General features: G+C 44.7%; 1 protein-coding gene across 1 annotated transcript; it reads right to left on the reverse strand.

Annotated features, from left to right (window-relative positions):
* Nucleotides 1-1,862: 1,862 nt before the first annotated feature.
* Nucleotides 1,863-13,332, reverse strand: LOC132459985 (uncharacterized). Its single transcript, XM_060054924.1, has 4 exons — nucleotides 12,751-13,332; nucleotides 3,334-3,570; nucleotides 2,936-3,055; nucleotides 1,863-2,328 (listed from the first exon to the last, which is right to left on the reverse strand). Exons 1-4 carry the CDS (start codon nucleotides 13,318-13,320, stop codon nucleotides 1,897-1,899), a joined length of 1,359 nt encoding a protein of 452 aa, XP_059910907.1. The 5' UTR covers nucleotides 13,321-13,332; the 3' UTR covers nucleotides 1,863-1,896.
* Nucleotides 13,333-24,982: the final 11,650 nt, after the last annotated feature.

Raw genomic sequence — 24,982 nt, forward strand, 5'->3', positions numbered from 1 at the left:
GGTTTGCCACCTTCCTGATCCTTTTAGGTTTGGCTCTTTTTTTGATAGAGGCCAATCTTTTATTCTGTTTACGACGTCGTGCCGGTGCACGGGTACGCCCACAACCTATGGGAGGATACTTTGTTGCTCTTCTGGCATATACCCTCATGCCTGACCCCTGCTGTTTGGGCGTAGATGCAGCATGGGCTATGTTGGTCATAACGTCGCCTATAATATGTCTAGCAGCAGTCTTCAGATGAGGCTTTGCTATGCTAACCCCTCGCCTAAATAACGGAATAGCCATTCTAAAGAGGCTGCGGAACATCCCTCCGATGCCAGCGCCATATTGTGTGCTGCTACCCTCATATCCAGGCAGCCCACTCCCTGCTTGGTTTAAATAATACTGAACATATTTGTTCTCATCGTAAGGCGGTCTATACCCCCTCATCCCTATAGATAGAGCTATGAATTCTGCTGTTTTACAGGTCTAAAATGCATCTTGAGTATCACTTTACCATATGTGAATTTTATATTTGTATTCTGGTCAGACTTTAGATCAATTTCAATATCTCCAAGAGGGTCTCGGGCTACGTGTACGTAATGCGGCTTGTCGAACATGTGAATGCAGTGTCTCCTGCTAGTGTCGGTTATATTAATACTCCTTAGCAGGGGGACATAACTATCTCCTACCAACTGATGGTCGACAATGTCGCTATATATGAACATGTTGTAACACCCCCCGTGAATATCGGTGGGGTGGGGGGCGTATGCTGCATACGACTTATGGGCTGGTTGCTTGACCCCTGCATCGACACCCAGCATAGCAGCCAGTTTTCCTCTAAAGACGATCGCTAGGTGATCGTCTCCTTCTACATATATGCGGTTTCTAATACCTTCATGATGTAGTATAACGCTACCGCCGGTATCATATTTGGCCAAATACTATCATAAAGCCCACCCACTAATAGACATGATGTCATATGACCCGTTTTACCATTGGTAACGGTTATCGTAGCGTCCTCGGTAGGAAAGCTATGCCAGCTGCATGGGTACTGAGCTTCAATTAGGCCTACTTCATAGGGCTGCTTGGTGTGTATAGCTTTTAGGGGTGGGAATCTCTTGGCACCTCACGATTCGATTCGAAATCGATTCAGAGGTCAACGATTCGATTTAAAATCGATTATCGATTTTAAATCGATTTTGTAATAAAAAAAGAATATATATATTTTTTTTTTAACACATCCATTTTATGTTGAAATGCAAGCTGCATCGATTATTGCATTGCTCAAAAAAATCAATAGATGAATGACCTTTTTATAAAAGAAAAAATATCTTTGTCACAAATATGAATTTCTATCGACAACACAATAACCAATGCAGCTTGCATTTCAGCACAATATGGAAGTAGCCTAGTTAAAATGTAAATACATTAATTTTTCTTTTAAATTATTAAAGAAAAAGCTGCTCTTAGTCAATGATAAGAATAAGACTTCAAACACATAATGCCACTTTTATTTTTGATAATAAGCAGCATGTCCCTGAGAAAGAAAATAATGCTACACAATAATATGCTACTTTATGGCGCTTGCATTTTAAAGGTGCTTCATTTCCAGTTAATAACTGGTGGATGCTCATGGAATATGCAAGTTCTCATATTCATGTGACTAACATTAAATTGAAGGCAATATTCCTACCCAATCATTAGGCTAACGTAGAGCTAACTGCATCTCACACTGTATAAATAGCAAAACACAACTTGGAACAAACAAAATAACATAGTTCTCATAGCACAGAAACGAGGCAGTGTGTCTGCATCTTTAGTACACAAAACAAAAGTTGCCAGAGAAAAGGGGGTGAAATGTGTTAACTTAACATATCTAAGTAATGAAGTGTTGTGATCTGACAAAGAAAACAAGCTCATGGCATATGCAAGTTCTTGTGTAAAAACAGGAGCTGGTCTACATGCTCTGGTGTGAGTGTGCTCCGCTGGGCAGTCACAATATCTCCTGCAGTAGAGAACACTCTTTCTGCAGAGACACTGGTGGCCGGAATACAAAAGTATCGCTTGCCCAACTTGGAGAGCAGGGGATACATAATCTCATTTTTCCTCCACCAGCTGAGAGGGTCCTCAGAGAGAGGAACTGGTGGAGCACCACGGAACTTGTTGACCTCCTCCTCAGCTTGAGCATAGGCAGAGATGGGCTGAGTTGCCCTAGAGAAGGTATTCCCCAGCAGATTCTCCAACAAAGAGGATGGTGCTCTTCTCTTGGCAGGGGGGGAGCTTTGGTTCTGCTCCTCTGTAGGTTGGGTGCCCTCTGTGACTTCATGTTCTTCCACTCTTACCTGTTGCTGTAGGTAAACACAATAAGAACAGATCACCACAGTAGCCTCATTTTACATTGCCATATAATGTAAATATATCCAATCCTAACCATATAAGAAATAAATAAAATAAAATAAAAAACGAAATAAAACAAGTCAAACCATCAATTAGGTATTAGGTTACTGTTCAATATCTATTCAATATTGTGTTTTGTGCCTCTAATTCACATATTTCATATAATTCCGAAGGTGGTACGGGAATTTAACGTAACAGACTCATTGTAATTTGAAGTCAGCAAGTAATGGCTTTCTTCGCAACGCCTGGAACTGAAAAGTTCTATTTGCTTGAAGAACTATTTATTTCTTAGCGGAAATTACAAAACGGCAACTAAATCATTAAAATGAGGTATTTTGGATGAATGTCTTTTATCGTTTTGGCAAGTAGCCTAACCGTAGGCTATAATGTTCGGGATAATGTATTGTCCGTCGTATGCTGCGCGTCGGGGTGCTGTTCGCCCCGTCGGGACTTATTTTTGGATAATGACCTCCGGACAATACATGAGCCCGTATTATGCATTAAGTAGGCCAGCCTAAAATCGTACAATAATGCTACATACAATAAAATGAAATTTACCTCAAGTGATGCAGCTTCAGCAACAACTCTTCCAAATGTTTCCGCTACATCATCTTCAGAAAGGAAAGGCAGTCCCTTGAATCTCGGGTCCAGAGCAGAAGCTGAACGAAGTGTTCTTCTCTCTCTAGGTCAGACGTGTACCTTTTGCTGAGGTCCTCATTGATCGCCTTCTTTATATCGCGGGTAATTGATGACTCTGAGTCTGCAATGTTGCCCGGCGTTTCCTGGCAGAGTTGAGCTTGCAGTGGGGCAATCAAACACACAGTGGGGCTACTCTCCTCGGATATAAGCGTAGTAGCATCCTTCATTGGCTTGAGGGCCTTAACGAAATGCTCTGCATTGGCGACATCGGTCTCATTGAGAGTGCAGAGATCAGATTGTGATTGTCCTTTCCTCACCTGGGGAGAGAGTAAAGTGGCGCAGATAGCAGGCTGCTGTTCCAAAAAGCGATCCACCATTTCAAAGGCACTGTTCCATCTGGTGCTGACGTCTGTTTTGAGTTTGTGGCATGGCAGACCCAGCAGCTTCTGCTTTTCTCCTAACTCGTATGCGCCGACGGTGCTCCGGTGGAAAAACGAAACAATTCTCCTAATCCTGGCCAGGAGCCTGGACACAGACGGCAGCTTGAGCGCTCGCTGACAAGCCAGGTTTAAGGTGTGGGCGTAACACCTCACGTGCAGAAGCCCACCAAGTTGGGCTGCAACAACCATATTAGTGGCATTGTCTGTCACTAAAACTAAATCTTTGTCATTGAGATGCCATTCATCTGCTACCCGCTTTAACAATTCAGCCACGTTTGCGCCAGTGTGACTCTCATGCATTGCTCTTGTTTGGAGCACCAGTGACACGAGCTGCCAATCTTTGTCTACGAAATGCGCAGTAATGGTAACGTAGGACACCGTGGCAATTGATGTCCATGCGTCGCAAGTTAAAGCTACCCTACCCGCTTCCACCAAAGTGTCCAAAACTCTGGATTTGGTTTCACTGTACAGCGTGGGTACTGCTGTGTCAGTAAAGAATCGCCGAGAAGGTATTTTGTATCTAGGCTCCATTGTTTTAACCATTTCCCGAAAACCCATGTTCTCCACCACTGAATACGGCCTTAAATCCACTGCAATAAACTTTGCAATGGATTTAGTTATCCGTTGTGCCCTCTCCGAATTCGGTGGCAGCTGTCCCAGTGCCTGTTCTATAGTCATCTGGCTGCTGGGTCTGCCATCAGGAACGGGTCCCTTTTTACCTCCCAACTCTGGGTGGTGTCGCGAAATGTGACTGTACAGGTTGGTGGTATTTCCGAAGTATTTAATCTGACTTCTACAGACCTTACATATTGTGTAGGTCTTGTCCAACTTTCCATTATTCTCATAGAATCCAAAATGCTGCCATACGGCAGTTTTCAAAGAAGCCGGTGCAGGACGTATAGGTCTAGGGCTTTCCATGGCAGACATTTTGGTGCCGCTTAAACTTTGTTTATAAACATTCAACATGTGCGTTTAGTGCGCTTAGTGCGCATGCGTGTATAGCGGAGCAGAGAGGAGAGTTTTCTGTTGCGTTCTGCAGCGGGCGAACAGAATGTTGCAGCAGGCGAACTAATTTAATTTTTAAAATTCCGATTATGAACCTTTCTGAATCGAGAACGAATCGTTCTAGAGAGAATCGATTAAAATCGGAAAATCGATTTTTTTCCCCCACCCTTAATAGCTTTTGCTAATTTAGTTCTAAAATTCCATATCTTATTTTGCGGGTAGATCCCTACCGAAGCCTTACTCGCCAGAGTCACATAGAAACCCCCAGACACCTCCTTATCCATCGTGCACTCTGGCTATACTGGGTTGTATGTCTCTTTACGCGTCGACTAGTGTCTTTTCAGAAACCCATGAATTGAATGCATCCGGCCATCCCAACCATTTGACATATAATAGATTCTTAGACCCCGCCCTTTTTCTATCTATAATCTTTTCTATTTTATACACTTTGTTTTTAGACACTATAACTTTTTGTAGCTCTTTCTCATAAAATGTTCTCTGGACAGGGGCGCCTGCATAGTTTTGCAGCTTGTAGACTGGAGAACACCTCGCTATGCGCTGTGATATTACAAAATATTCATCTGTAAATGTCTGCTCATATCCTTTTCGAAATGTAGCTCTGACTTTTGAAATTCTAACCGTGTCACCAACATCATATCTAAACACCACCATCGGCTCTTGAGTGGTTTTGTATAGTGTATTAAACACCGTTTTCTCATTATTTTTATCAACACTGACCGGGGTCATTTTTATCGATCTATGGTATGAATGGTTATAAGCATGGATCATATCCTGTAGTTTATCCACATATCGTTTGGAATTGGCTGCTGTTAAATATCTCCACATGTTGGTTTTCAGAGTCCTGTTGAAGCGCTCCACTAAACTGGCCTTGGTCTTGTTAGATGTAGAGAAATGTTTGACGTTGTACCGCTCCATCAAACGCTGAAAGATCTTGTTATAAAATTCTTTACCAGCGTCAGTCTGCAATTTATCGGGGGTACGCCCTTCGCTGAGAATTTCACCAAAAGCTTTAGCGACGTCGATAGCCCTCTTGGACGGTAATGGACGAACCCATGCATGTTTTGAGAATACATCGATGCACGTCAACAGAAAATGCACACCATCATTTTTGGGTGCATACTCTGACATATCCACTAAATCAGCCTGGAACTGTCTATCTACTCCGCTAACCAATACTCTATTTCTGCGGAAATGTATCGGTGCAGGTACATGCAGAGTGTAGGGATCCTGCTTCAGCAGCCATTTCTTGATATATTTTAGAGGAGGTACTGCACCCTCACTATGCTCGAGGGCCGTTCGTAGTTTATTGATACCGCCGTAACCCCCTGGTCCAGCGGGGTCATAATAAGTCTTATGCAGCAGTTTATCCATGTCGTATGACTGCGGCAAAAAACGAATACTGAGACACTGATCAGAGTTATCCATCCTTTTATTTAAAATGTCCACTCAAAACAATGCTCAGATATAGCTTACAGGCAGTTTTATTTTTCTGCACCATTTTACAAGACATCATTCCAGCAGTTCTAATACACTGCGTTTGCGGCATTATTCAACTTCAAGACATCCGATACAAAAGCACATGTCCGACAGTAAAACACTCCCCGTCGGGGAAATGGGGAAATATTTCAGCTAACATTTGATCAGTAGGTTTATCATGCAAGAATTTCATGACCAAATCATTCCAATCCCTTTACATACATTTGATATAAGCATTATGATGGGACTTACGTATCATTTTCTATGGCAGCATACATCAAAACGGCTAGTCTATCTGATACAGACTTGCTATCCGCATCATATGCATAAGAAAACAAAACCCCCATTATAAACGACGCTTGACACCAGGCATTGTATTACCTAATGACAATGTAGTTGTTAGGGTAGCGTTAGCTGCTGGACCCAAGAGCAGAACACAGAGACTGGAAAGGAGTTGGAGTGACGGTGAACAGGTTTATTTAGATCAGCTAGGAGTGAAGCAGGAGGTTGGTTGGAGTGGAGCGTATCGGGCTGGAGGGAGTGAAGACTGCAGGCTGGAGGTGACGATCCAAAAACTATAGGTGAGAGAAAACAAAGGTGAGGCACGAGAATTCCACAAGAGAGAACACTAGAGAGATACACTGGAGCCAGGAACGAATAACTACCACGGTAACACGAAGTACGATCTGGCGATGACTGCAGGGAAACCAGGTGTATTTGTAGGGGAGTTGATGAGACGATGCAGGCCAGGTGTGAGCAGTTGAGTGGCAGGCAAGGCAGAGACAGACAGGGGGCGTGGCCAACACAGGGGCAGAGTACACAGCACCGCAACAGTGGCCATGACAGTAGTACGCCACATTTGTATGGCTTCATATATCATAAGCAGATATATCATAAGCGGACACACCTTCGTTGGTTATTAAATCCAGTTTTTCGGTATCATAGGTGTCGCACAATAAATCACATAGAAAAGAATCGACCACACCATAGATTTTTCCTGGGGACACAGTCAACCCTACAGTATTCTTTAAAACAGTTTCTAAAAGTAGCAGGAAGGGGTGTCTATCCAACATACCATATATGGCATCGTAATGGGATTCGTAGTGATGATGTGTCGCTCCATGCATGCAGGACTGGCGTCGTTGACTTGGGCAATCACATTGGCACCCCCAGCAATCCGCCTGCTTCTGTTGTGTGATGATGGCTACCACAGATACCAGTGGTAAATCGCAGAACAGCCAGCGCCGCAGGGTTTAAACGGATCTGTGTTGATACAGGCCATCCGTCATCTCTCAAAGCAGTGTCCACCTCCGTCTCACTGCCCTCTCCGATGTGTAGGAAGGACAAATTCAATCCGGCCAGATAGATGGCATACTCCTGAAGCCAGTGGTGTACGGGTTGTACGGCCTTTAAATCACCAGTCTCCATAGCCACGCCCCCACTTTGTGTATGTTCATCATTGCCCTGTGCTGCAAAGCGTATCAGAATATACCATTAGAATATAAAAAAAAAAACACAACACACGTATTATGCATAACCAAAACACATTTAAAACACATTTAATACTACTAACATGTAGCCCCCTTTATTATACCTCAAGACATTTTCTAATGCTAACATACCCCTAAACATACTCAAACACACCATATACCCCCTCATCAACTCCAGTCGACTCAAACAGGCGCATTCTGTATTCATCATTAGATGTGCGCCATGGCTCTTCATTCGTCTTAACCAATGAATCAATCTCTGCAAAAATTGCACGTAGTGCTGACAAATCAGCCCACTGAATGAAAAAGACAATATCAAAATAATCAGCAGCTTTTGAAACACTGGTGTGTAGAGGAGAGCTACCGATGCAATGCATATCATAGCACTGTGGTACCTCGTCTGTATCAACACAGCCTCTGAAAAAAATTAACTCCTGGGGTCTCTTCGTATGATAGTTTGCATCCATGCGATGAATCCTCGATTCATACTGAAAAGTCCATTGGAATACATGGGTTCCTACATGCCAAGTGCCCCGGACACCGTCTAGAATGGGGCATAAAATCTCAAAGAAAAAATTCCACTCATGAACGTTCAACCGCCACTCTGTAGCACAATCTTTAACTTTCAAAATGACACCTCCATCGACCCATGATATTACGTACTCCAAGCCGTATTCGCCAACGTGTGTGAATGAATCCCCAGCACTCCGGTCTCTCAAGCCTGAAACAGGCCTCGTTCTTTTGAGTGGAGCATTAAGCAGTGCCGCATCTCCATAACTATTGACATAGTTAGACACAGGTGTACTAAAACTGGACGTACCCTCAGACAACTGGCTTTCAGCGTCCACAATGCTCGATGCAGAGTAGTCCATGGTGGGAGAAGACAGGGGCGACAGGGTGCGAGGGTCCCTGTACAGCCAAATAGCGCTGTTTGATCTGTGGGGATCTTCTGATGAGCAGGCCATGTTGAACGAAAAGAACACTGCCGACAACCTGTTGAATGCTATGACCCTACAACTATCACAGTCGTCTCACCCCTTTTTAAACTATTTGAGGTAAACACCCACACACCTCCCTACACTAATTACACACCCATGCTTATACAGATCCCAGCACCCCTGCGCCCCCTACAGGCACAACACAGGCATTATACAAGTCATAGCAATGCAGGGGGTTTATGGTTTTATTGCCCATCATAACCCCCCCCCCCCTCCCTGCACCCCCCTCCCCAACCGGAAGTGGCTGTAAATAGGAACCAGCCCAGAGGGGGGGTAGTATTAACTACTCCTGCTTATCTCCAAACAGAGTCAGAGACAGAGTCCGTCCGACAGACAGACAGACAGAGAGAGATGCAAGATCCCAATATCCCATATTGGATCTGCGGCACAACATTCTCGTATGTTGCCCAAAAGATGTATGCATGTACATACATACAGAGTGTTTAAAGATATTTCCACATGGATACATAAATATTATTCTCCCAAAGATGTCGAATGCTATACGTTACAACATTATAGCTAAAATATTATGTGCTCAGAAACTAGTAACATTGCTGATGGTTTCCAACTTATTGCTATGGATTTAATGAGTCTTAGAGGTTGAGGGCACTCAATGAGCGTGCGAAAACTGTAGTTATGATCAAAATATTGATATTTAAAGCAAACTCAAACTAAATACCTCAAATATTGGAATGAAATATACAATATAATACCTCCAGCTATTGACTAGTGAAATGTGGCAATTATACATGCACCATTGGCTGAATAAGTAGCTGCCAACACATCACTATCATTTGAAACGGATGGATCTTTAAGGGAACATATCTTTGGAGAGAGATATAGAACGAGAGAGAGAGAGAGAGAGAGAGAGAGAGAGAGAGAGAGAGAGAGAGAGAGAGAGAGAGAGAGAGAGAGAGAGAGAGAGAGAGAGAGAGAGAGAGAGAGAGAGAGAGAGAGAGAGAGAGAGAGAGAGAGAGAGAGAGAGAGAGAGAGAGAGAGAGAGAGGTGTAACACTTGAACTGGGTACCCCGCTGCTATTGTTTTATGCAAAAGACCATGCGGCCCTTACACAAAGCAAGATGGCGTCTGTCGACCTACAGAACTGCGCCAGAGGCTCCCAGACTACAAAGATGGCGTTGGTGTGGCACAAAAGGAACACACGTCAACAAGACGCGACGTTCCTTTAAACACCGAAACCACGTGCTTCACCCAATGCCCGTGTAACAAAACAAAGTACGTCGCAAATTGAACTAGATATTATTCGGGCAAACGCACTGTATGGATCCCTGTAGGAAGTATGAGATGCCGGTAAGTGTCTGTTTCCACGGCGGGTCAGTGAAGCATGCAAAGCAGTTGGGTTAAAACTGCGCAAGGCCGCCTCTACGGAAGGGAGATTACTTTAGAAAAAGATGCACAATGGAGTTACATCTACCGTGCTGGGGGGGAACCGATCCCATTCGAACCCCTACCGCTTATATAACATGCGGTATCGCCTCAGGGCAAACAAAGCCCAAGCCAACGGGAGAATATGCAACCGATTAATAGAGTAACTAGACTATCCGACCAGTTGCACCGCTCCGTAACGGTGGTCAACCCAAATAGTCGGTTATAAATAATACAATAGTGAGTAATCCGTCCCCTCACTATTTAACAAATAAACCGCTGTAATCTGTCTCCAGACGGTACAAACATCAGGCCTAGATGGGATGGATACCTTCTATCTACATTCCCATAAAAACACACTTCTGGCCCCTTGCTCCTTGAATATAATTATTAAATTAAATCTGTTAGCGTTGTCCGCGGCCGTCCAACTACACGGCTGTTATGATTTTTAACCCGAGGCCCGAAATCACGGAGCACCGCAACCAGATGGAGGCACTACAAGCTCTTCACCTAAATTTTCCTATACTAAGCTATTACAGAGTTTAGTCATGGACAACAGGTTCTGTACCTTTCTGTGGCCTGCGAAGAGCTTGTTTGTGTCCCGGTGGCCGCGTGTTCCCGAGTCTCGGACCCGGCACTTTCCAAGAACGTCGAGGGTCACCAAATTGCAGCATTCTTCGAAGAAAGTAGTCCAATCCGGATCGCTTTTAACTCACTTTATTTGTTAAATTATTTCGGTATGGTAACTACGGAGCAAAAGGAGGGGAAGTGTGTCGAACACGTGCCGAGCGACTCCCAGCTGATCAAAACTCTAACCCGCAAGTCTGAGCTACCGAAAGTTTCTGACCTCCAACCTCTCTGTCGAGACTGTTATGGTCAAATCCACGTGGCCTGTGTGAAGTGGGCGTGGCTGGTGTGACGTATTAGCCTCGGCTTCCTTACTTGTCTGTGGTGCTGCCTTCTGTGGATGGAGCAGCTATTGCAGCCTTCAGTAAGGTCCTGCTCCCCTTGTGGCAATGTATAGTATTTACGGCTTATATGTTTGGTCCTGCTTCCTAGTGGTTATAATAATACATTTAATGTGAGGGTTATGTGAGGGTAATACAGCTTGTGTATTTGAATCTGCTTCCTAGAGGCTATGTGGGGGCAGCTCATGTTCTTAAAATACATAACACAAATGTTATCGTAAATCAATTATAATAAAGAACTATTTCCTAATTATTCTTATTGTTCTATCTTAAGTATGCTTTCAATATCCCCTTGTGTATTCCAACAGTCGAGTAACCTCCATTATCTCGGTGGCCCTGACACACACGAGAGGACATGCACACATGGTATATTTATCCTCCATTTGTTTTTATTTACACTTATTTTTTTATCTTTATATACAGATTGGTAAGAAAAGTACGAACGAAGATGCATCACAACATGCATCAACAAACAACAAAATAGGCGCACTATACAATAATCTGAGGTCTCAGATGGGAGTTCTCCCTGCGGCTCCTTTCATTCTCTAAAGGTCTGCAGAGAAGTCCGCTGAGTGGTCAGGAGTTCTAAGACACTGAGATTGCTCTGTTGAGGGCAGCTGTCTCCCAACAAACCAAAAGCCTCTGTTAACCAGATGGTAATCTATCGATTAAAGTTCCTTGAGACGTCATAAACAAGGGGTTGCGGCTGTTGGGAAAAACGGTCTGTCTAGCTACTGGACCAGATAAAATGAGACGGAGAGGTAATAAAGTCTATCGGCACGAGGACCTTGGATTTATTAAGTAAAGTGGCAACGGTTATACAGAGTCATAAAGCGTGAGAAATCGAATATGTCTAAGTCCCTAATCAGCGCTGATGGTTCGTCTGGAGCTTCGCCTCCGTGGAAGGTCTGCTTCAGAAGAAGGTGAAGAGTCCCTGTGTGATGCAGTCTTATGCTGTATCCTCCTCTCGATGAGGTGTGTGCGTTTGAGGTGTGTGCGGTTCTGTGTGTTTTGGCTCCCAGGCCCTGAGAGAGCTTCGTAACGGGGAGAGTTCCTCGTGTCTCCGGTGTGATAAATTAAAACGGGGAGTGCCCCCCTGAAATGTCTCGTGTGTGATAATTTAATGTGGCTCTCAGGCCCCTGGTGTGGGCAGAGGTATCTCTTGGTTCCTCCTAACGGGGAAGAGCTCTCAAAATGTCTCCTGTGTGATAAATTAATGTGGCTCTCCCGTTCTGGAGATGATACTGGTGCATTGTCTGAGTGTCCACCATCTGCCTGCCTGGGAGATGGTGCCTTCAGCTCCGGCCTTGACCTGACTATATATTATCATGTTTGTGTGGTTGGGTTAGAGCAAGAGTTGACTATATTATAATGTGTCCATGTGATGTGCTCATCAGGCTAGGGTAGGAGTTAGCTATATTTATAATGTACATGTGATGTACTCAGCAGGTTATTTTTCCCAACACGGCCGTTCCTTATCACATGTGTCTCTGCGCTCTCCTGGGCCCAGTTTTTCAAAAGTAATCCAGTGGGATTTCGGATAACGGATTGGATCAAATCTTGAAAATGGGTTGCTCAAAACTAAAGATGGATTCAGAAAGAAGATCAGATCACGTAATCCGATCTTACATTTGATCTGGATCAAACCTTCCTTTTGTGTTGTTCAAAACTTTGAAGTTGGTTTGGGATACATTTGATCCAAAAAAACAAGATTATCCTGATCCCACCAGAAGGGTGGATTCAGTTGTGATTTTCTGAATTTTCTGAGTTTTTTAAACAAAATGAATGATGACAAAATCAGTTTTTTGGCAAATGATATACATTTATTCATATTTCGGATGAATTCAAATCATAAAAATTATAATCAAAATGATAATGATGAGTAAAAATAAAATAAAGAAAAGCTATGATACATTTGTACACAGTTATTCAAAGTTAAAAGTAGTTTCGTACCATTCCCTCTCTTATAGCATGTCCAGTGTGTCCCTCAGGCTCAGGTCCATCATGAGCGTCACTGGCATCGCAAGGGACATGACGCCTGGTGGCGATGTTATGCAGAACAATACAGGCCAGAATTATGTTGCATGCCACCTTAGGTTCTACTCGCAGGTAGTTAAGACAGGCAAACCTTCTCTTCAGCACTCCATTTAAGCGCTCAATGGCACATCTTGTTTTGCAATGTGCAATGTTGAAGCGTGCTTGCTCAGGTGTATTTGCAACCGGAAAAGGGGTCATTAGCCATGGTAGAAGTGGGTAAGCGCTGTCTCCCAATATAATGCCATTTGGCCGGTTTGTTTGGAGCTCTCTGTATAGTGCACTCTGTCTTAGAATGCGTGCATCATGGACAGACCCTGGCCATTTCACAACACAGTTGGTGATGATGAGGTCGGCGTTGCCCACAAGTTGTACGTTGATGCTGTGCCTCCCCTTCCGATTTACATACTCCCACTCCCTCTCACGAGGTGCTTGGATATGCACATGTGTACAATCGATAACTCCAATCGTGTTAGGCATGTTCCCCATGTGAAAAAACTTGTGCTTAAGGTGCGGCCACACCAGACGCGTATCTCGCATACTTTTTACGCGAGATACGCGCGTAAAATGTTGCTTGACCATTTTGTGTCAAAAATGGTCGCATACGCGCTATACGCGCCCCTGTGAACGCCCCTCAACCTCCTCTGCCCCCAGAGGTAAATTGCTGCTGGTCTCCCTCGGGGTGACAAAGGGGTCGAGGAAGGACAGGACCCAAGCAAATTTCCACGTGTCCACTCTCCCTGCCGCTGACCCGCTCTTTTTTCCCTCCTTTTCATTCTTTTTGTGTCTCATGTACCTGTCCCTGAGTGACTTCCACTTCCTGCGACATACGTCCACTGACAAGAACATATATACATATTAAGTTGTGCAACCTGACAAGCGGGACAGTCTGTTGTAGTAGTATCACTTAATATTACTGCTAACTGGTGCTACCGCTAACCGGCGCTAACTTTTTTCATAGTAGAACACAACCGATAGCTGAAGCCAAGCAAAATACACACGCACATTATTCACTGATCTTACCAGGAACACCAATATCCTCTGCCACGTCGACCCACGCCCTCTGTTTTATTCCTGTCCCTGTACGACACCATCGTGGTGTCGTACAGGACAGGACGGCCGCACACGGCGACGATGATATTTTGATCCACCTCCATTTCTGTTCGTGTAGTGTCTGTAGTGTTGATCAGCAGAGAAATAGTCCGCCAAGACGTTGAGGTTGCTTAGTAACCAGAGACTCTGTCCATGCAAGTGAACGGAGCGTTCCCTCTTCATCATAACTATCAAACCAAACATCCTTCACATTCACCGAGCGAACATTATGAAAGTAAAATGCACATTTCTCGCTAGAAATGTTTCCATAAAAGCATTTAATGGCGTAACTATGTTACTATTTCCACACAGAATAAAGAAAGATGTCAGCCGTATGCTTCTGTCCAAGCTCACTACTCTCTGCCAGTGACGTCGTGTCAAGCTCAACGCTGATTGGGCAACACGGCTAATCGTCATGCGTATGAGCGTAAAAAGTTCAATTTTTTTGAACTCTTGAAATGTACGCGATATACGCGCTTTACGCGCGTATAGCGTGTAAATATACGCGCCTCATACGCGCGTAAAATGTTGCTTATACGCGTATTACGTGTAATACGCGCGTAAACCAATGGTTCCCTATGGAAAAAATGGCGATTTCATACGCGAAGTATGCGAGATACGCGTCTGGTGTGGCCGCACCTTTAGTCTGAGCAATCTGGTCATCCTTGGGAAAGGAAACAAATTGATTGATCAGACTGCCCAGTGCCATGGACACAACCTTCACCACATTACTCACAGTGGATTTGTCCACTCCCATATAGTCTCCTATTACTTGGTAGAAAGTCCCACATGCGTAAAAGCGCAGTGCAATTAAGCACTGTTCCTCCACGGACAAAGCATGACTCCTTCGGGTTTTGTGTTGGAGTGTTGGTCTAATCAGGTCTGAAATGTACTTGATGTCATCTCTTCCAAAGCGAAAACGTGCATACAGTTCATCTGTGTGTATTGCTCAAGTGGTTTGGCACGCTCAGCGTACACCCTAGCAGGGTGCCTTCTCCTATGGTACCGATGAACAATACCCGCCATCTGGATGCCTCTGTAGGTTAAGAGAAATGTGTGCGAAACATGATGTGTTTAAGTGGTCAAACCAATTAACCAGCAACAAGCTAATTACTAGAAGCCTAATTGATCACAGGCCAAAGCAATAATGCCCAAGGCTTATAAGATCAGTGGAGAAATCATGGAGACCAAGGAGAAATCATGGAGTCAAAAGGGCCTAATTTCACTGTGGCAGAAACGTACGCACTACTGGAGGGTGTTCGGGCCAATTTTGCCACAATAGTAGGTGGTTTCAGCTCGGCAAAGGGTGGGGAGGTCACCAAGAAAGGTAAAGACATCATTTGGGAAGACATTACCAACCGAATCAATGCTTTTGGCCAATGGGGTCTGGCCAAAAGAGGACCTTAAAACAAGTAACACTGCGCTGGAAAAACCTGCGGGCCAAGGCAACCAAGGACCTCAGTGAGGCAAAAAACCCTCGCACTGGTAACAAGCCATATAAAAGGGGTGAATACACTGATATGGTCCTCGATATCGTCGGAGGCGAAAAGTCAGAGGCTCTGCACGGTATAGAAGGTGTAGAAGGAAATGGAGAGGCCACAATGACAGAGGCTGGAGAATGTGAGCCGAACCCTCCTGCAGAGGAATTTGTCCTGGACCTTACTCCAGCGATTGAGGAGGACGATGGATCCCCCCGGACCATGGAGCCAGTTGTTTCTAGAGTTGCTAAAACAAAGCGTAAACGTTCCTCGGGCCAGGATGGTGACGCCTATGAGGTGCTTCTGCGAAAGGAAACTGAAAGAGCAGAAATTCAGATTCAACTGGCAAAAGAGAAACTGCAGCAGACAAAAGTGAAAATGGAGATACAACTCCTAAAGGCAGAGGTGGAAAGAGCTGGGGCCTCATGTACTAAGACTTGCGTGGATTTCATACTGAAACTTGGCGTACGCCAAAACCCAGAAACTGTCTTACGCACAAATAAATTCAGATGTATCAAAGTGTGCGAACGCATGGATCCAAGCACGTTTCTTTTGTACATCTCAATCAACGTGGAATTGAGCGCACATGCCGAGGTGCCAAACTCCTCCCTGTCCACGCCCTCATTTAAATATGCAATTTCATTTAAATAGGCCTCTGGACCTGAGATTCACCTCTTAATCCGATCACCTGGCACCATGAACAGAGGCAAAAAACGAAACTTCACGGAGTCCGAGCTCGAGATTTTGCTCCACGAGGTAGAAATGCGCAAGCATATGCTATTTGGAACCCTGTCAACAGGGATAAATGCAAAACAAAAGAGAAGTGAGTGGGAGCGTGTTTGCGAGGCCGTCAAGGCAGTGGGGTCTCAGCAGCGCACACACACAAAAAAGTGGTCAGACCTCAAGGTGGAGGTGAAGCGGAGGGTTTCTGCCCACCGCCGAAGCGTGACCGCAACAGGTGGGGGGACGGGAGTGGGGGAACTCTCCCCCTTCGATTTGAGAGTGGCCGCTTTGATCGGTGACACAGCTCTCACCGGAGTGGTGGGAGCCCATGAAGGGGACACCGATCATCCCCAAGGTAAATATGCTGAAGTCATAAATGCTGTAATTATACTGGTCATACAATTGGCTGCTTACAATACACATAAGTCGTGCGTAAAGATGCCAGGATATTAAAGACTTTGACTCGTGTTTATTAACTTAAATTTTTTATTTTTGAATAGACAAGCAAGGAGAGGGCACGGTTTGCTCCGTCGGCCCCGGTGTCTCCTCCGTCAGCCCCGGCGTCTCCTCCGTCGGCCCCGGCGTCTTCTCCGTCGGCCCCGGCGTCTCCAGCCCTGGCGTCTCCTCCGTCGGCCCCGGCGTCTCCAGCGTCACCGCTGACTCCGGTTTCTCCACCGGCTCCGCTGCACGCGGTGCCTCGAATTCATCTGCTGACCACCCGACCGGCCGTGTCCTCACCCGAGCTGTGCTGGAGTCACAGGCAGAAATCGTCAGAGCCATCGGTGGCATTAATGATCGCCTTGATCGGCTTATGAATGTACTCAGTGACATAAGCGCGTCAATAAATACACTTGTGTCAAAGTAAATTCTGTCCTTGCCTCTTTACATGCTTGAAATCACTTTCTGCCGGGCCCGTATGGCTCCTCGGGGTGGGTTGCAGTTGACGGGTCCGGCATCCGGTTCCTCCAGTGGGGGGTTGTGCTGCTCTGGCAGTGGTATGCCATGGCGGTGTGCCACATTGTGGAGGACGCCACAGGCCATCACAATGTGGCACACCTTCTCAGGTCTGAACAGAGTGACAAATTACACCACTAACCTCAAAGATTTACATTTTAAACGACCCTGCAGAATAACAGGGTGACAAGACCACATACGGAAGTATATACAAAACCTGAATTCATAACATTAACAAAATATCATAATATAAAAAACTTGCAAACTTGCACAACACCCCAATATTAGTCGGGGTCATGTCATGGCTGTGTGATATGGTTGACCATTAAACTGGTTGTGATATATTGTAATAATCGAGTATCCACTGTCTACATAGCCCGTTGTTTAACCCTGCGTTCACACCAAAAGATGCAAAAAGATGCCGCGCAGCACGATCCCATTCAAAGTTAATGTAGAGTCTAGGGATGAGTCGGTCGCGAACGATTCGTTCACAACAAACGAATCCCGAACGTTTACGACAAGAACTGATTCCCCAAAACAAGAAGAACTGGTTCTTTGATTCTTTTAAAAAAAAATATATATATATATATGGTCGCGTAAATAAAATATACAAACGAATAGAGCTTCGTCTCGCCGCGATCTTATATTGATTGAGTCTCATTGACGTTCTCAAAGATTCAGCCAATGAGAGGTAGCAATGGTGTTGCTATGGCACCGGGGTAAACAAATGACAAGGTGGTACCGTCCGCAACACAAGTTAAATAATGATCGTTGTAGGTGTGGTGAGACGCAGGGGCAGAGCCCTTTGTAATGATCAGGGCCGTCACAGCCAATGGCTTGCGTCTCCACCTTATTTATTCGGAGGTAGCTTTTTGTGTCGGGAGGTGCCACAATTTGACTCCTCGTTACTTCCTGCTACGCCCCTCCAGGCAACTTGCTACCGGTATGTACGCGTGCTTTTCCTATGGACGCTCTGGCTCTGATTTGTTTGGCATGGTGATTTACTTTTTCACACTGGTCGCTTTGCAGCGCTTGTGCCTGTTGCTTGCTGGTGCATGCTGGTGCCCTGCCTTGGTTGGTGATGCGTGCAGGTTGTTGATCGCGTAACAGTCTCGGTGTGGATTCCAACCGAATGGTAACATTCAGCGGTGCGCTGTGAGCCGCTGGCTTAAAGGTTGGGTACGGAATTTGCTTTTTTGGCCATTTTTGCAAAATTACTTGAAATCCTTATCATAACCCGCTTACAGCCACTGAGTTAGAAGTACTGACATGAAAATTAAACAAGTCAATCATCTGTGGAACGAGCAGGGCTCGAAAAACTCCAGCCAATCATTTGGATTGCCACCTCGTTGCATTGGACAGTAAGTACGTCAATCAAACGGTCGTACTGCACTCCCCCTCCCCCCGCGCGCGACCCCTTCGTGCAGTACTCGTGACCCAGAGCAAGCTCCTGTTTGTTGTTAACCTGCGGTAGCTACTGGAACTAGTTAATCCACATTTGGACCTAGCAGTAGAAGACAATTTCCATGGCAGACAAGACGCCACCATCCCCACCACCACCACCACCACCACCACCAGCAAAGAGAAGGAAAACTCTTTTTCAGAGAGTAATTGATAATAAAAACGCTGAAAGAGAAAAACTGAAATCAAGAATAATCCTAGGCGCTGCTTTCGAACGTTGGCGGCAACTGAAGGACGAGAAGGGTCTAAAAACCGATGCTTGTGTGGCGGTTGACATAGTTTCAAAGTTTATACCGTTTATACTCGGTAATACCGGTGTTGAGACGAGTGTATTACTCGTTGTGAAAATGTCCACACCGCAGCAACCCTAGTGAAAACCAGGACTTCCAATACAATTATATGAAACAAACATACATTTTCTAAAAATAGTAATGATTTATGTGACCGTTTAATGTTTATAACATCTGGTGCAACCATAGCCGCGAGAACGTATTCTCAGCAGGGGGTGCTGGAAAAAAAAAAACTCAGCCTGCACTAGACTCGCAACTCGTTACATTGATAAAAAAGATATATAGCAGCGCAGCTCAATTACACCAGTGCATGCGCGCACAGTTGAAAATCGATCGTTGTGTTCACTTTCTTCACACCATGGTTCACATCCAGCTGCTCACAGAACAAGTTTAGCGCACCACCGCTACCCTCACACTTTTTCATATAACCTTTTTTCAGCACTAGGTCATATGAGCATTAAATAAATGCTGCGTCTCAAAATGCCTTGGACAGCAGCGAGGATGACTCGCTTTGCCACGGGCCGAAACAGTTCGGAGCGACCACAGCCAGAGCGAACACAGCGGGGCAGAGGAGTGTCAGGAATAGTCTTTGGTGTACACATCAGTACGGCCTATTTGCACTACTGTTTAGTGGCAATGCAGTGTTTTATTCTATGCCTTTTTATTTTCGTATATTATTTCAATGAATACAATTTATTTATTCATAAAAACAAGATCTGGTCTTCAAATCTTTTTTCCAAATATAGGTCGTCTTACAATGGGGTTTGTGTTTATATTCGGACCAATACGGTACAGCGGGCGCTCACATGACGTTAAGCATTTCCTGATGCATAATGTGACGCTTCAGAACCTAAAATCCCGTTTCTCCCCGTTGACACTACAACACATAACCGGCGTTTTCAGAAATCTCCACTTTGGCCGGAGTTTTTAGAAATGATCGTTTTCTGTGATAAGACAGGGCCTCGGACAGGGGGTGTTGCAGCACCCCCAGCACCCCTACTTCCCGCGGTACTGGAAGACCATCTCGAAGATCATCATGCCGAGTCTTGTGAAGGTTAAAAAAAAAAAAAAGTGAAGGTTATGGACAAGGTTAGTCAGGCAACAGCAATCTGTTTGACGACGGACGGCTGGACCTCTCGTACCACAACCAGCTTCCTCGCTGTGACTGCACATTTCATTCACGACTTTGAAATGGTCTCTTGCCTGCTGGACTGTATTGAGTTCAGTGAACGCCATACAGCTGCAAACATGGCTGAATTCATGAGAAAGATTGTCATTGAGTGGGGAATTGAGGACAAAATTGTGGCATGTGCGACAGACAATGCAAAAAATATGATCCTCATGGTCAAAGTGCTAGGCTGGACTCACCAACCATGCTTTGCCCACACTCTGAACCTGGTGGTGAAATGTGGTCTGAAGGTCATCTCTGCCACTGTTGGTAAGGTGAAGACGATCGTGGAGTACTTCCACAAGAGCTGCACATCTGCTAAAAAACTCCACGACACCCTGAAGCAGATGGACCACCCCGACCTCAAGCTGATCCAAGAGTGTCCGACCCGGTGGAACTCCACGTTCTACATGCTTGAGCGAGTCTATAAGCTAAAGGATGGGGTTATAGCCACTCTTGGCACTGGTCAACCCCAAAATGGTTACATTGACCGAAGAAGAATGGTTGGAGGTTGCAGGGGCCTGTGAGGTGCTGAGTCCATTTGAGGACGTCACCAGAGAAGTCAGCGCTGATAAGTAAGTTCATCAAGTAATAAATAAATATATAGATTAAAAGAGATAAAACAGTTAAAAATAACTATACTACTAAAAAACTATTTACATTAACTAACCAACTAAACTATTTACAAAATTAATGATGACTATGCTACTTAACTATTTACATTAACTAACTAACTAACTAAAATAACTAAACTATTTACAAAACTACTAATCAACTATTTACATTAACCAAAAAACTAAAATAATTAAACTATAAACAAAACTATACATTTCCCCACTGCAGGTATGTGACAGCCTCAAAGGTCATTCTTCTGGCACAGGGGCTACAGAGGGTCACAGAGCGCCACCTCAGGTCAAACCAGTTCAGCCAAACAGAGGTGGAAGCAATGTTGAGAGTCCTCAACAATGAGCTGGCCCACCGTTTCCACATGCTTGAGCAGGAAGCCCACCTAGCTGAAGCAGCACTTCTGGACCCAAGGTTCAAGAAAAGAGCCTTTTCAATCAGCCAAGCTGCCTCTGAGGTGGTAGAGTGCCTCACTCGTGCTGCTGCGCAGGTGTTGAACTCCAACCCAGAGCAGGCTGCAGAAGCAGCAGCAGGCGCCTCAGTCAAGGAGAGCAGCGTCTGGGGAGAATTCGACGATGAAGTCGCCTGTCTGGTGTCTGGGGAGAACTCATCAAATGAAGCTGAAGCGACGCTGGAGATGCACTCCTACCTTGAGGAGCCCATGTTGCCTCGCTCATCCAACCCGCTGGCCTGGTGGAAGAGCCGTCAGTTGGTTTACCCACGGTTGACGCAGCTCATGCTGGCAAGGTTGTGCGTTTTGGCAACATCTGTTCCATCCGAGAGGGTCTTCAGCAAGATGGGGATGGTCATCTCCCAGCGGCGGAGCAGGCTCAAGCCTGAAAAGGCCAAGCAAATAATGTTTTTAAATGGAAATTGATTGAATCTAATTTGATTCTATGTTTTATTAGTTCATTGTTCGATTAAATGTTTTTTCCCCAATATGTTTGTTATGTTACATTTTTTAAATATAAAAATTACATATTTATATTTTCCAAGCATACATATTTATATTTTCCATATAGCCCGGGGTCCAGACCAGCCCACCCTTTACATTACATACCGTCGAAAAATAGCTGATTCGAACTAGTCTTCAAGATGAATGTGTTTCTAACGCAATTTTAGTAATTTAAATGTTGACACAAAACAGTACATATTTGACTATTACATTTAAGAGGAAGCCAAGCTTCCCTTGCAGTCTCAGAGAAATCGCCTTTGGAGCAAACCAATTAGACCTGTAAAACAGACTTACCAGCAAGGGATGCAGTAACCGGCCTCATCTCTTAGGCCAGCCTAATTTTCTTGCACTGCAGGTCCTATTGTAGAGTAAATGTGGAGATTAGGCTATTAAAATACGGGATAGTTAAATATTTAGGCCTACAGGATAAATATTTAAACGGGAAGACAGCAGGGAATAAGTTAAAATAAGGGAGACATAGTCATTCCAAACTATCGTTCAAGATGTTAGGGTCACTGAAGGAAAAATAGAGCTGTAGCGATGCGTCGATGACGTCGACGCGTCGACGTCAAATTTCTCCGTCGACGATTTTCGACGGAGAAATGGACGAAAGTCACAATAAAGGAAAATGTCCGCGCACGAAATCATCAAAGGTATGGAAATACTTCAAGTTAAGTCCTAAACGGAAAGGTGTTGTGATTTGCACTCTTGGCAATGTTGGAGCATCTCAAACGAGAAAGTATCTCGTGCGCATGAGAAAGTATCTCGTGCGCACGAGAAAGTATCTCATGAGCATGGGGAAACATCGTGCGCATATCACTGGCAGTGTGTGTGTGTGTGTGTGTGTGTGTGTGTGTGTGTGTGTGTGTGTGTGTGTGTGTGTGTGTGTGTGTGTGTGTGTGTGTGTGTGTGTGTGTGTGTGTGTGTGTGTGTGTGTGTGTGTGTGTGTGTGTGTGTGTGTGTGTGTGTGTGTCGTCAGCGAGTAGGTGGACGAGCGAGGAGAGCGAGCGATAGCGTGCGTGTCAGTCTAGTGAAGTCATGAACGAGTCCGGTTGTGTGTAAGAATAAAATACCCAGCCTGTCAAGAATCGGTGGCCGCTTCATTCCATCATATTCCGACCTATAAGCAGACTCACTGTCGGTCAAAGTGAAGGGTCATGCTGCCCCCGAGAGCGCATCGGACCTGGAGGGAACGTATCACCTGTGCTCCTCGGTCTGGGAGCCGACAGCAGGAAAGATGTAACTAACCATCTCGTAGTTGGAGGCGGAGCGCAAGAGAGTATGCGCACACATTTTTTTCATGTCCCTTTACGGGTTCCGTATTAAATAAAGTATATTATTAAGAATTTTTTGGTATTTATTTGAGATACATTATGGTTTTTATTAATCGAGCAACAGAAAAAAAAAAACAACAACGTCCAATTGGTCATTAGATTAGTCGACTAATCGATAAAATAATCGCCCGATTAATCGTTTGATAAATAATCGTTTACCCCCAGCCTTAGAAAATAAAGAAACTAATGCTTACGTTTTTTGTTTGGTGCAATTGATGTCTGCGAGCCAGGAGGATGTCTTGGTGGTAGCTTGGTGGTAGTTAGTAGCTAGCTATTACAGCACGTGAAATGGTCGAACTGCGTCGTATAGGCCAATGCTACAGAATTTCGCTTTTTTTGTTTTATCCCCCCTCGTTTCCACCGCGGGGTGCGGTTCGATTCAGTGCGTCTTGGCAGCTCAATTCCGGCTGGCGTTTCGACCGCCACCGGGAAAATTCAGCCTTCCATGAGTGCCACAACAAACAAGCAACTCCACTGTAAATCCAACATATTTTGCTCGAATCTGCGGGCTTTCTCTGTCTGATGTATCTTTGGTCATACCATTCGACGTGGGGCGAATGGAGACATATATCCCCCTACATTTCTGAAAATGGACTTGACCTCCATCTGTTTATTGGATAAACGCATTTCCCAATCCCAGGAGTCTTTGCTCCATTCTACGTCAATTCAAGAGCAAACAAAGAAATTAAACTGCAGTTCGTATTTTTTATTTATGACCATGATAGTTCTGTAATGTCTGAATAATGAAGAATTAAATGTATAGTAAAAAAACAAAACATAAATATAAAACCATGAATGACACATAGAGAGTAAAGCAAGTGGTATAAATATTGGTAGGACGTTTGGATATACTATATAAGAATCATTTTGCCCATCACTAGTAGAGACGCGTTGCGGGTTTGCTGCCGGACCACTTGCTGCCGAGAAAACCGGCGAGAAAATTTGAATTGCGGCGCACAAGATTAGATTTGCAGCGCGACAAATGCTGCTTGAGTTGAAATATTTCAACTTTTCGGCAGCAAATGCGTGATGACAGCCAATCAGCGTTCAACAGCGTTGCCAAAGCTGTGTTTTGCGTCCCCTTCAAAGCTGCATCCATATATGCATGGCATGCCGAGCAGGCGATTTGTTACAATGGCCCATTGGTAACAGTAGGTAACGTGTTTACGTGGGTGAATAATTTAACTGTTTTGCACCACTTTACTATCTCTCTTGTAAACCAATCCTTGCAGACATTTGGAAATAAACATGTCCTCTGCCGTTATCCCATGTCCATTGTGACAACATTGGGCAATGTTGCCATGTCATGTTTTTGCTGGTTTTGTTTGGGTTGGGTATTGTGTATCATTGTGTGGGTGTGGGTGTGTCACTGAGCTGAACCAAATGCCTGGCCAGGGGAGGAGAAACTTTTGCGGCACAGCAAAGGTTTGCGGCGCAGCAGAAGTTTTGCTGCGCCGCAAAACTTGATTTGCTGCGCCGCAAAACTTTGGCGACAACGCGTACGGGCAGCAAATGCATCTTTTGGTGTGAACGCAGGGTAATAAAAAGCGTAACACGTAGATTGACAATCACACTCAAGATGGATTATGGATAACACTTTATCCTACTTATTTAGTTTAATTGTAAGTATTGCCGATTAGTAACCCTAGATTATGTGATCAATTTTAATTAAATGTCTGTTATTATCATAATCTCTAAGGAAATATTTTATTTGTGTTGTCATTTTGGTACTTACACCTCGTCAGGTCTGTTGAACTGTGCATTTCTACCGTGCTTCCTCAGAGTCCCCTAAAGGGGGGGATTCTTCCGTCCTTTTACGAGGCGGGATTACCCAAGAAAACTTCTAATAAGAATCCCCAGCGCTGGATATTCCCCTGGACTTCCGTGGACGATTGGTATGCATGCTATGGACAACTTTAAAGGCTAATTGTTCATGTTGTGGAGTCTAGATAATTAACCCTAAATCCTATGTACACCATGTAACTCTTGATACTGGGTCGGTCCCTCCTGTGGTAGGACCTCTTTCGGTTCTGGAATTTGGCTTGTCTAATTATTGAATACAAGATAATGCA

Source organism: Gadus macrocephalus, chromosome 1, assembly GCF_031168955.1.
Source record: "Gadus macrocephalus chromosome 1, ASM3116895v1".
NCBI classification, from domain to species: Eukaryota; Metazoa; Chordata; class Actinopteri; order Gadiformes; family Gadidae; genus Gadus; species Gadus macrocephalus.

What these genes read in the sequence shown, in the direction of transcription:
- LOC132459985 (XM_060054924.1), bottom strand. Translation starts at nt 13,320, where the DNA reads ATGGGGAACATGCCTAACACGATTGGAGTTATCGATTGTACACATGTG. An exon ending in ATGCTATAAGAGAGGGAATG is followed by an intron (nt 3,571 to 12,750) that starts GTACGAAACTAC and finishes CTGGCTTGTCAG; the next exon opens with CGAGCGCTCAAGCTGCCGTC. An exon ending in CTGAAGCTGCATCACTTGAG is followed by an intron (nt 2,329 to 2,935) that starts GTAAATTTCATT and finishes GTTTACCTACAG; the next exon opens with CAACAGGTAAGAGTGGAAGA.